This window comes from Prionailurus viverrinus, chromosome B1 (genome assembly GCF_022837055.1).
Source record: "Prionailurus viverrinus isolate Anna chromosome B1, UM_Priviv_1.0, whole genome shotgun sequence".
Lineage (NCBI taxonomy): Eukaryota > Metazoa > Chordata > Mammalia > Carnivora > Felidae > Prionailurus > Prionailurus viverrinus.
The window spans coordinates 111,646,087-111,657,775 of NC_062564.1; the positions used below are offsets into that span (position 1 = coordinate 111,646,087).

The 11,689-nt window shown below is 40.2% G+C and overlaps 2 protein-coding genes across 2 annotated transcripts in view; one reads left to right on the forward strand and one right to left on the reverse strand.

Moving 5' to 3' along the window:
- Positions 1 to 9,794, reverse strand: part of AP1AR (adaptor related protein complex 1 associated regulatory protein) — a 43,936-nt gene extending 34,142 nt beyond the window's left edge. The window contains exon 1 of the mRNA XM_047855936.1: positions 9,425 to 9,794. Within this exon, the coding sequence (XP_047711892.1) occupies positions 9,425 to 9,507 (83 nt within the window). The 5' untranslated portion in view covers positions 9,508 to 9,794. The remainder of the gene's footprint in view (positions 1 to 9,424) is intronic.
- Positions 9,536 to 11,047, forward strand: LOC125163769 (protein transport protein sec31-like). The gene is made up of 2 exons (XM_047855937.1): positions 9,536 to 10,214; positions 10,440 to 11,047. Exon 1 carries the CDS (start codon positions 9,597 to 9,599, stop codon positions 10,068 to 10,070), a length of 474 nt encoding a protein of 157 aa, XP_047711893.1. The 5' UTR covers positions 9,536 to 9,596; the 3' UTR covers positions 10,071 to 10,214; positions 10,440 to 11,047.
- Positions 11,048 to 11,689: the final 642 nt, after the last annotated feature.

Here is an 11,689-nt window from a genome sequence, read left to right on the forward strand (position 1 = left end):
GTTGGGAGGTTTTTTGTTTTTAATCACTGATTAATTTCTTTACTGGTAATCAGTCTGTTCAAATTTTCTATTTCTTCCTGCTTCAGTTTTGATAGGTTATAGGTTTCTAGAAATTTATCTATTTCTTCTAATTGTCCAATTTGTTGGCATATAATTTTTCACAATAGTCTCTTACAATAGTATTTCTGTGGTGTTAGGTGTTATATCCTCTCTCGTTTGTGATTTTGAGTCCTTTCTCTTTTTTTCTTCATGAGTCTTGCTAGAGGTCTATCAATTTTGTTGATTCTTTTCAAACAGCTCCTGGTTTCACTGATCTGTTCTATTGTTTTGTTTAGTGTTCATATCATTTATTTCCTCTCGAATCTTTATTTCTTTCCTTGTGCTGGCTTTGTGTATTGTGTATTGGTTTTTTTTCTAATTCCTTTAAGTGTAAGGTTGAGATTTTTCTTGCTTCTTGAGGTGAGCCTCTATTGCTATAACTTTCCTTCTTAGAACCACTTTTGTTGGGGTGCCTGGGTGGCTCAGTGAATTGATCGTCCAACTCTGGATTTTGGCTCAGGTCATGATCCCAGGATTGTGGGATCAAGACCCATGTTGGTTCCACATTGAGTGTGGAGCTTGCTTGGGATTCTCTCTCTCCCCTGCACAAGCTCTCTCTTAAAAATAAAAATAAAAATAAAAATAAAAATAAAAATAAAAATAAAAATAAAAATAAAAATAAAAATAAAAATAAAAATAAAATAAAATGAAATAAACCGCTTTGGTGCATCCCAGAGATTTTGGACTGTTGTGTTTTCATTTTCATTTGTTTCCAGGTAACTTTTTATTTCTTTGATTTCTTGCTTCACTCATTCACTGTTTAGTAGCATGTTATTTCACCTGTATGCATTTGTGGTCTTTCCAGATTTTTTTCTTGTGGTTGATTTCTAGCTTCATAGCATTGTGGTAAAAAAATATGCATTATATGAGGGTCACTGCCCTTTAAGAGGGGCCTGAGGAAACTAATAACTAGAAGGAGCATTATTGGTCTTTTGGTTCTTTCTCATTCATCCTCTGCAATCTGTATACAGCATGTGAAATTGCTGACCACCTTCTTCTTCAGTAACTGTTGCTACTTATGTATCTATGATATTGAATTTTCTAATTATAATTGAACCTCCCTGGGTTACTGAATGATAGACATAGCTTTGTAGTTAAAACACAAAAGTGAATAAAAACTTACCCATGTACCCAAGAGGCTTAGGGTCTAACAGGATAGATGCACAGGTAAATTAACAACTGCCATGCTTTGAGAGGGATATGTTCAGATGAGGGGCATCAAAAATCAGCTGGAGGAGGGATCAGCCAGGCCCCAAGTAGTGAAAAAGAGCGTTTCAGAGAGTAGCAGTTACCAAAGGCAAGGGGGAATGAAAGAGCAAGGTATATTTAAGAAACATACACATTAATTCTGTCAACTGGTATTTAATGCCTGTATACCTTCTATCCAAGGCATAGAACTTGGAGCTAAACAGTCAATGGTGAGCAAAAACAGACATGGACTCCTTCCTTTACACTGAAAGCAGAAAACACGTATTAACCAAATAATCACATTATTTCAGGTATAATAAAAACCTGAAGAAGTGCTCAGAAGAAAAGGATGATGATTCCATGATGGTGTGAAGACTTATCCACTGAGGGTAGGAAGTGGTTTGGGAAGACTTCTGTGGGGAGAAGCCTCGAGCTGGTGTCTAAAAGATGACTGAGTAGGAGCTACCTAAGTAAAAAGGGAAGAAATGGATGCAACGAAGTGTATGACACAGATGAGTACCACCTCCCCCCAAAAGCCTTGAAGTAATAATGCAAAGCCTTGAAATCTACATTAAAGATCTCAATGTTTATCCTAAAAGTATGATAAGCCACTGAAGAATTTTAAGCGGTGTTTATTCACAGATTTGCGTTTATCGTTACTTTGACTCCAAAATACAGGAGCTACTGAAAAGGATCAGGAATAGATGTGGGTAGACCTGCTGGCAGTCTACCCACTCAGTTAACAAATATTTACTGGGTGCCTTATATGGGGCAAGCACTGTTTGTATACTGGATGTATAGGAATAAACAAATCAAAGTCCCTGAGTTCATGAAATTTATACTCTGTTAAAGGGGAACGAATACTAGACAGACAGAGTTTACAAAGCCATGAAGTGGTAAGTGCTATGAAGGAATAAAGTAGTGTCAGAATATGATGAATTAGGAAGAGTGTTGTTTTACCACATGGTACTGAAAATCTAGGCAAGAAATGATGAAAGCTTGGACTAAGGTGGCAGTGGTGAAAGAAATAGGTGGGTTGAAAAACTAGGAGGTACAAAAAAATCTGGTTTGGGGGACAGACTAAGAAATGTGAGATGATGGGGGAATAGTGTCATAGATGCTCCTAGGTTAGTGACTTTAAGAAAGGTACAGTAGAAGAATCTAATTCAATTTTTAAGGACTCCAACATTTAATGACAAAGGTGAAGAAAATGAACATTCAGGGGCACCTGGGTGGCTCAGTTAAGCGTCCAACTTTTGATTTTGGCTCAGGTCACAATCTCACAGTCATGGCACTGAGCCCCACATTGGGCTCCACACTGAGTATGGATCCTGCTTAAGACTCTCTCTCTCTCTCTCTCTCTCTCTCTCTGCCCTTGTCCCCCACTAGTACTCTCTCTCAAAATACATAAACATAGGAATAAACAAGAAAATGAACATTCATAGGATATAGGGAAGATAGATCAATTTAAATCCACTACCCAGGGAGGTAGATAGAAAATATGGTATTAAATTACAGGAGTTAAAGGAGGAGCAAACAGCATCAAATGCAGCTAAAAGGTGAAGTACAGCAAAGATTACTAATACCCACTGGATTATGATGGCTGTTTTCATGTTATGGGGCAGAAGGAGGCAACAAAGGCAGCAGTGGCAGGGAAAGTGAACATTTAGCTTGCCTTGAAGACTGAGTGAGAAGTGAGGAAATTGAGATACCAAGACTGGATAATTCTTTAGGTTGTTAAAGGGAAAGAACAGGAAATAGGGTAGAAGCTAGCCGGAGATGTAGGAGTCTAAGTAAGGTTTAGTGTTTCTTTCTCTTTGTTTTTCAGATTAATGAGACATAGGCTCAAAAAGGTATCAGCGAGAGGGTAGAGGTACAAATATCCAGAAGATAGAATGGTCTGTTCTAAGGCAGGGAGGCTGTATTAGTTGGAAAGATCTAAGGGCAATTCAGAAGGTATCATCTACAGAACATGACAACCCATATTTGTAGGGTGATTGAAAGGGAGGAGTTTAATATGATTCTTAGATTCATGGCTTTAAGTGACGATACAGTGTTTACCACTCACGAGGTAGGGCACAAGGTAAAAGAAATGATTGGGGGTTTAAAAAATAAAAAATAGAAAATTGAGGAAAGGGCTGTGAGAAGGGAAGAAAGATGAGGTCAGCTTTACAAACTGAATTTGAAGTTATGTTTCATATCCAAGTGGAAATACACAGTGGGCAATTACGTATTTCAGAGCTAATACTGAGATGACTGGGCTCATTAGTATGCAGGTAATAGGTAAAGCCATGTGTTTTCATGCCATCACCAAGGAAAAGTACATTAAAGAAGGAAAATATATTTAAAAAGAATAGAGTAAGGTTCAGAGCCCTGGGGAGTCTTTAAGGTAAAATACAGAATATTCAGGAAATTCATATCCATTTAAGTCTACTACTGTTCTCCTTCCTAACTCCTGAAATTTCAAAAGAAATGTCCTATACTTGTATATTTTTCTGACAAACATGCAGAAAACCAAACTGAATCTCTCAATGACACTATTGATTACTATTTTAGCGACATGTATTATGATAAAATATTCTCATTAGTATTCTCTACGGTCTTTTTTTTTTAATTAATCAATGTAAAACTGGTAGGATATGTGTTCAACTCTGTGAACGAGTGACGTTTTTGCCAAAGTTGGACAATTACCTAAAAGAAAAAGGATAAGAGAAAACATTGTTTTCTATATCTTACAAGTACATAAGTAATACTTCCTGGTTATTTATTCAACAAACATGAGACACTGAGAGTAGACAGAGATAAAGCATATCCTTGACCTTGAGGAGCTCTTAACCCATATCACCTTTTATGCTAGAAGTCAGACAACTATGGTCAATGGGCCAAATCTGGCCCAGTGCCTGTTTCTGAAAAATGAAGTTTTATTAGAATACAGTCACATGCAATTTGTTTACCTATTATCTATATTTTTGTGCTAAAACCGCAATGCTGAGTAGTGGCAAAAAAGCTGCACCTATGGCCTGCAAAGCCTAAAATATTATTATCTGGACCTTTACAGAAAAAGCTCACCTTATAAAGCAGATTGAAGCCTAGAGAAAATATTATTTCCTCAGGGAGGTAACATTGTCTCAGGGGGCTGGGCAGGTTTCATAAAGACAGCAATACTTGGGGCACTTGGGTGGCTCAGTCGGTTAAGCATCGGACTTCGACTCAGGTCACGATCTCGCGGTCCGTGAGTTGCAGCCCCATGTCGGGCTCTGGGCTGATGGCCCCGAGCCTGGAGCCTGCTTCGGATTCTGTGTCTCCCTCTCTCTCTGCCCCTCCCCCGTTCATGCTCTGTCTCTGTCTCTCTCTGTCTCAAAAATAAATAAACGTTAAAAAAAAAATTAAAAAAAAAAGACAGCAATACTTAAGAATAAGTAAAAGCTCACCAAGAACAGGAAAAGAAGAAATATCACACACAAAGGCAAGGATGAGAGAACACTGTAATTTAAAACAGGAATGCATATAGTCCATCTAGTATCTAGGAATTTGGGGATGTGGCAAGTGAAAGAATGGCAGAGAATACTTTCATTGGTTTTCCCTGCCTATGCTGCCAAGGTCATGCATGCAGGAAGTAAAATCTACAATTTTCATGCATATTTTAAGAAAAATATAACTGGAAAACACAATTAGGCTGGTAAAATAGATTAAAATTATCTTGTTGGGAGTTTAAATTTGATACTACTCTTAATGGAAGGTTATCATTTTTCAAAAAAAGTTAAGATATTAAGGCTTATGAATGAGTTGTTTTTTGAAATTAGATTTATTGTTTTCCTTTTTATATTATTCTCACTGATTTGTATTCTGATATTATCTTCTGAGTGAGAGAACAAATACTGAGATTACACTCTTTACGCAAATGCAGAGACTACACATAATCTTGAGCAGACGTTATGTTGCACATTTGAGCTGTTGCCATGCATCTCATCATCTCTCAGAGAAGGGGAAAAAGGCTGAGCAATTTAGCTGTAGGAAATAGGACACACAGGAAGTGGTTAAGTAAGGGCCTAGTATGATCCAGTATGAGTTTTAGAAAGCCTAACTCCAATGACAAAAAGGGAAGATGGACTGAAGTATGACAAATACATACAACAGGGAGAACCATCAAGAAGCCAGTGACCTGGCGATAAAAAAGACAAAGTTTAAGGCAAAGTACCAACAAAGGAAATGGATTCAATATGTATAAAGAAGAGACTGACTTAGCTGATGAGACAGAGGTAGAACACCGTGAAGTTTAGTCTGTGGCTTGGAAAACTGTGAATGCAGCTGTTAAAGGAATTAATTCACAAAGCAGTGAAAGAAGAAACCTTGGGGGAAAGAAATTATACTATTTTAGATATTTCCTGCAATATTAGATATTTTAGATAGGTTGATTTGAGGAGACTTCACATATCCAAGTGTATCTGTTCACTTAGCAACTGAAAATACAGTGCTGAACCCTTGAAAAGAGGTCTGTTCAGAAGACATGAGATTTGGAAGTGTTGGTGGTTGGGAAATCATAGGAATGGATGAAATTTCTTCAGGGGTGGGTTTATGTGTAAAGAGAACTAGATAAAGCACGGAAAACAAGGAGAAAAATCCCATACTTAATAGGCAGAGTAAGAACAGCCAGCAGAGAAGCAGGAAAATAAAAGTGATGTTGCAGAGGTCAAGTGCATAGTTTCAAGAACAGTTTATCATACAAATAAAGAGTCAAGTTGTTAAGATATATGCATACATTACCTACAAAATAAAAAGCCGTGAGCTATTAGTGATTAAGAGTAAAGGCTCTGAATTCATAGGGACCTGGGCTCAATCCCAGTTTAGCTATCTTGAGTAAGATAAACTTGCCACACTCAGTTCTCAATCTGTAATGTATGTAATAGTACTTACCTTTGTCACAAGACTGTGGTAAGGAATAAATGAGATAATGTAAAGTTATTAGAACAGAGCCTGCACACATAGGAAGTAATCAGATGTTGGCAGCTATTATTAAAATATTTTTTACCAGGAAAGAAAACAGCTGATCATTGTAAACTATTGCCTGAATTGAGGCAACTTTGTTGCTGAAGCCAAAAGGCCAACAAATATTAAATATAAAGGATACGAAACATGATCATACCTTTATATAAAACCACAGCACATTTTGGAGCACATGCGTGGCTCAGTGGGTTAAACGTCTAACTGTTGATTTCAGCTCAGGTCATAATCTCATGGTTTGATTCATAAGTCTGAGCCCTGCATCAGACTCTATGGTGAGAGTGCAGAGCCTGCCTGGGATTCTCTCTCTCTGCCTCTCTGCCCCTCCCCTGCTTGTGCATGCACTCTCTCTCACTCTCTCTCAAAATAAATAAATACACTTTAAAAAATAGTTTAAAAAAAACCTATTGTACATCTTAACTGGAACCACTGTGAGGAAATATATGGCAAGATAAAAATGGTAATTAAAATATAACACAACAAAACATAACTGGATCTTCAGTTTGAGAAAGAAACTAACACTAAAAGTACATACAAAAAAGATTTCCAGTACTGCCCAAGAATTGACCAGCAGGTGGAGCCCTCTGGAATGTGTTGGTGGGCAAAACTTCCTACAGTGAAAAAGGGTGACTCATTAAGATGTCTAAATTTTATTCCTTAAAGATATTTTACTCCCTCTGCTTTAATCACCAAATAATTTTATTAGTAGCAATATTTATGACATATCTTAACGCTGATATTAATATTTTGACTAGTTGACAGATATCTTAGAATATAAAATACTAGAATTCCCTAATATTTTATAAACAAAATCAGTGGTATTCTGGTTTTGAAACTGGGTAATGAATACTGAATGATCTGACTTTGAGATACCCTTGGGGAATCTATGAGGCTAAGGCCCTAGGTCATAAAGCATCCTTGTGATGTCCAGCTTAAAACAGTCTAAGAAAGCCCAGTTTTTTCCTACCTATGACAACTATAGTGACAAATATAAATTAAATCAAGTTCTTGCGATCACTCCCTAAATTTTTCGTCCTCAGATGAACTACTAGTTAACGATCTAACCCTGTACCAAAAAGAAAACCAGAATTACCAGGGGATTTAAAAAAAGCAACTAAAACGAGAGGCAAAGTGCAACTTTATTCTGTAAATAACAATTAGCTACATCCACTTGTCTCTGCATGCTTACTAGAAGCTTCTAAAACAATGTGAAAATTAATGTAAAACAATAAGTTATCAGTATATTCAAATAAGGGAACTGTCTTGTCCAAATCTATGTTTATGGATTGATAGAAAAATTATTGATATCACCATTATGTGGTTTTAGATGACAGTGTCCACACCCACAGAAGTTCATTCCTTCAGTAGGACTTGCTTGTTCAAGGAGTTTTGCCCATAACAGAGGAAAACAGATCAAACCATTATGTTTTTATGTCATATCAACCAACAATTAACACACTGATTTCACTGATTTCCCCCAGCCCCTTCCCTATGCGGCCAAGCTTAGGTGCTTGGGGAGTAAAATCTACCATTTTAATGCTACACTCTAAGGAAAACATAATTAGTTTGTAAAATCATAATGAAAGATCAAAACAAAAACTCCAGACACCACAGTGTAGTCCAAAATCAAATACAAATGATTTCTGCTTACCCAATTAGATCATAAGACCCTATTTCTACAATTAGACTTTAACACACCACAACACAAATACAAACAGAATATTAACAAAGCCAGAGATTTTGTGGCTTCCAGTCCTTACTCAAACCTAGTTAAGCATATTTAACTATATTGGTGCACTTGCACACAAAAATTAGGAGTAAATTACAGGATTATGTCTGACATGATAAAAACAGCTGTCATGTTCCCCTTTGATAGTAATAGCCCTTAAGTCAGGGAAACCAAGATACTAAACTAGGCACAAAATCTTTAAATCCTAACCTTTCCATTCAGACTACTTACTGCACAACCTTGGCTACTATGTATCAGTGAGGTGATGCAATGAACACAAAGAATATGCACCTGACGAACCAATGAGTGAATCATATATAAATAAGATCTCCATCACCAAAAGATCCAAATTATAAATCATGTGGCTTCCCGTTCGTGTATTCAGAACACCCTATTACCTAATAATGTTGGTTCAATGAGACAGAGACTGAAAATTTAGCAATCTGTTCCATAAAGTGCAAAAAGTCTTATTCCTTACATAAAGCGTCTTGGTTCATATTTTCTATTCTAAGTTTGAATTTCTGGGAAACATTTAACAACAACAAAGCCAACTTCAAAGGAGTTTGTTCTAATTTTTTTCCAACACCGTAAGAAATAAAAACACAAAAATGGAACAATGAAATTCTAGTATTCTATGGATGGTGTGAGTAGAAAAACCTATGCATATGCCAGTTTTAATCAAGAGACGTGAGGTTCAGAAGGACTGTGATTTCCTCAGTATTACAGTTTATAGGTAGCAATCAGGGTCTAGCATTCCTCTGGAAATAACCGAAAGAATTAATACGGAAAAGCCACACACTGCTCCTCTTGTTATCAGTACCAAGAATCCGAATGCCTATTGGGAACCCAGCAATTCGGCAAGTCTTTGTACATGTCAAAGAGTTACTCAATGTCTGGAACCTTATTTTACTACCTACAGCATCCATGACTTCTACTAACAATCCCTCTGAGATATCAACTTTCTGGAGCCAGATTCTCAGCGGCTGTGTCACAGCCAAAGGGAGGATCAAATACACAGCTATTACCCTTGGCATCAGCCCAAACTCAACGTAGGGTGTGTCCGGGTTGTTGTGAAGCCTGTTCTACTGCCCATTCGTAGAGAGTACCCCATAGCTTCCCAGAGAAGACGCCTGCCACCACTCCTTCCCCGCGTGACATCGCGCCCGGAGGGAGTCTTGCTGGAGGCGGCAAGAGCGACACCCGCCCCCTTCTCTAGCTTTTTCCCTGGGGGACACCTCTCGACCAGGGCCTCCACCACGACAGCCCGCTCGACGCCGGGCTGAGGGGCTCCCGGCCTACTTCAAGACATAGGCGGAGGGAGGAAACGGAGACAGTGAAGGGGGTTCCCCGCAAGGGGCAGAATGGGAGGAGCCAGTGGGAGCTCGGCCCTTCCCCCAGCGGGCTTACCCTCCACCGCCTCCTACACGTTGCAGCCGCCCCGCTTCCTTGCGGAGGAGCCCGAAGCACTGCGTCCAGCAGCAGTTCCCCATCGCATGCCGCCCAGGCGCCGCCGCTCCTCCTCCTCCCGCTCAAAGCCCACACGCAGGCCCGGCAGCCGCATCCGCGCGGCACGAGCCGAATGAGGCTTCGGGGACCAAGGGCGGGCCGGCCGGCGCGCAACGGCGTGAGAGACTGGGACAGGCGCTCGGAACAAAGGCAGCGGTTACTCCAGCAGCCACCGAGTCGCTGCCGCTCGAGGGAAGAGTGCCGGGCTGCGCGATCTGGACTCCCTCGCTGCCCGCATGGCCCCTCGCTCGCCTCGGGACCTCAGCCTAGCACAAGTGACCGCCTCCAGCCGCTGAAGGAAGCCAGTCCCCGCGAGTCGCGCACCCAGACCCCGCCCTCCCGAGCACCCAGGCCAGCGCCTCGCCGCCGACGCTGCCACACCCCCGCCCTCTCCCGGGCCCCAATAGGGTGCCCTCCCTCTGCGGCCCCGCCTCCTCCGGCCACCGGTTCTTACGTCACTTCCACAAGCTCCCGCGTCCGCAGCCTCTGCCTTGGAGCTAGTTCAATTCCTGGGTGTGGATGTTTGTTTTGTTGGACCTTGACCTAACTAGAAGTCTCCTTTTCTCCTTGCGTTTCCCGCGTCTGGGTCCCGAGCGTCTCCGCGCGTCGCAACCGTCAAGGCTCAGCCTTTGAACTTTGTACCAAAGCCTTGTGAGCGGCTCACCTAGAGCCCAAGGCCAGAAGTCATCGGGTATGAGAAGGGGCACTTCTCTGTGTGTTGTGTGCTTAGGTTTAGTTAATATTGCACCATAAGTGGCAAATAGAGTCAGGGGACTGAGTGAAATAGTTTTGAATGCACCAGGAATTTTTTTCTTTTCTGGTCTCTAGTTTGCGTTTCTATCTCCGTACTGTCAATATTGTAGAGAAGCTTTTTAATGGTGCCCTACCGGCCTCTTTTTGTTTTGTTTAAAATCAGAATTTCAGATCGTTTCGGAGAGGTGGTAGTGGTCCAGAGGAAATCAGTTCGAGGGCTGTGGTTTTTCAGGAACATCAATCCACGCCTTGCCAATCCAAGCGTGCTGCTGGGTTCTGTAGTAGATGCGAAGAGATAGCTACTCTGACGCGACTCGGTCTGCATTCTCAAGTGTTCCTGTACAACTTGGTTTTTGATTTGGGCCTTAAAATCGCATCTGAGGCGTGGATTAGTAAACTCCCAGTCCATTGCATAAAGTGCTTTTTTAAAACTATGTCTATTTTTAGCCTGTTGTAATTTAATCTAGGAAAATTGTTACGTTTTGGAAAATTGTTACTAATGAAAAAATCGTTTCTGAGCTATTCGTTTTCTTGTTTCCTGAAATCTAGACCGACCTAGGTTTCAGTTTTAGAACTGCCTCTTAAATAATTTTGACCTTATTTGGGTCTTGGTCGTTTTTTGTAACCAAGTGCATAAAGGATATGTTTGGCCTATTAGTTTGTAATCAGTGAATACTGGTGGAATGACTGAATGACTTATTGAATAGCAACCATACTGGGGCGCCTGGGTGGCGCAGTCGGTTAAGCGTCCGACTTCAGCCAGGTCACGATCTCGCGGCCCGTGAGTTCGAGCCCCGCGTCGGGCTGTGGGCTGATGGCTCAGAGCCTGGAGCCTGTTTCCGATTCTGTCTCCCTCTCTCTCTGCCCCTCCCCCGTTCATGCTCTGTCTCTCTCTGTCCCAAAAATAAATAAATGTTGAATAGCAACCATACTTTCTTTCCCTCTTTCAGTCCCCACAATCAAGCAAATTTATTAGTGAAATAATCTAATAATTTAACTATAAATGTTTAAAGAAAGCTATGGACTACTACTCAGCAACAAAAAGGAACATACTATTGACACACACATATTAAGTGAATCTGCAGAAGATTATTCTGAATTGAAATGCCAGTATCAAAAGCTACATATTGTATAATTCTAGAAATGACAAAATTAAAGAAACAGAGAACAGATTGCATGGTTGCCAGGAATCAGGGAGTAGAGAATGGATTCTTGTGGTGATGGAAAACCTGTATCTTGGTTGTGTCAATGTGAGTATCCTGTTTGTGACATTGTGTTATAGTTTTGCAGGATATTACCATTGAGGAAAACTGGGTAAAGGATACATGTAGTGATTTCTCTATATTATTTTTTTACAACTGCATGTGACACCACAATTAATGCAACTATAGACATTTTATAAACCTCTATTAA

Coding starts and splice junctions, on each gene's coding strand:
- LOC125163769 (XM_047855937.1), top strand. CDS start 9,597: ATGAGGCTTCGGGGACCAAGGGCGGGCCGGCCGGCGCGCAACGGCGTG.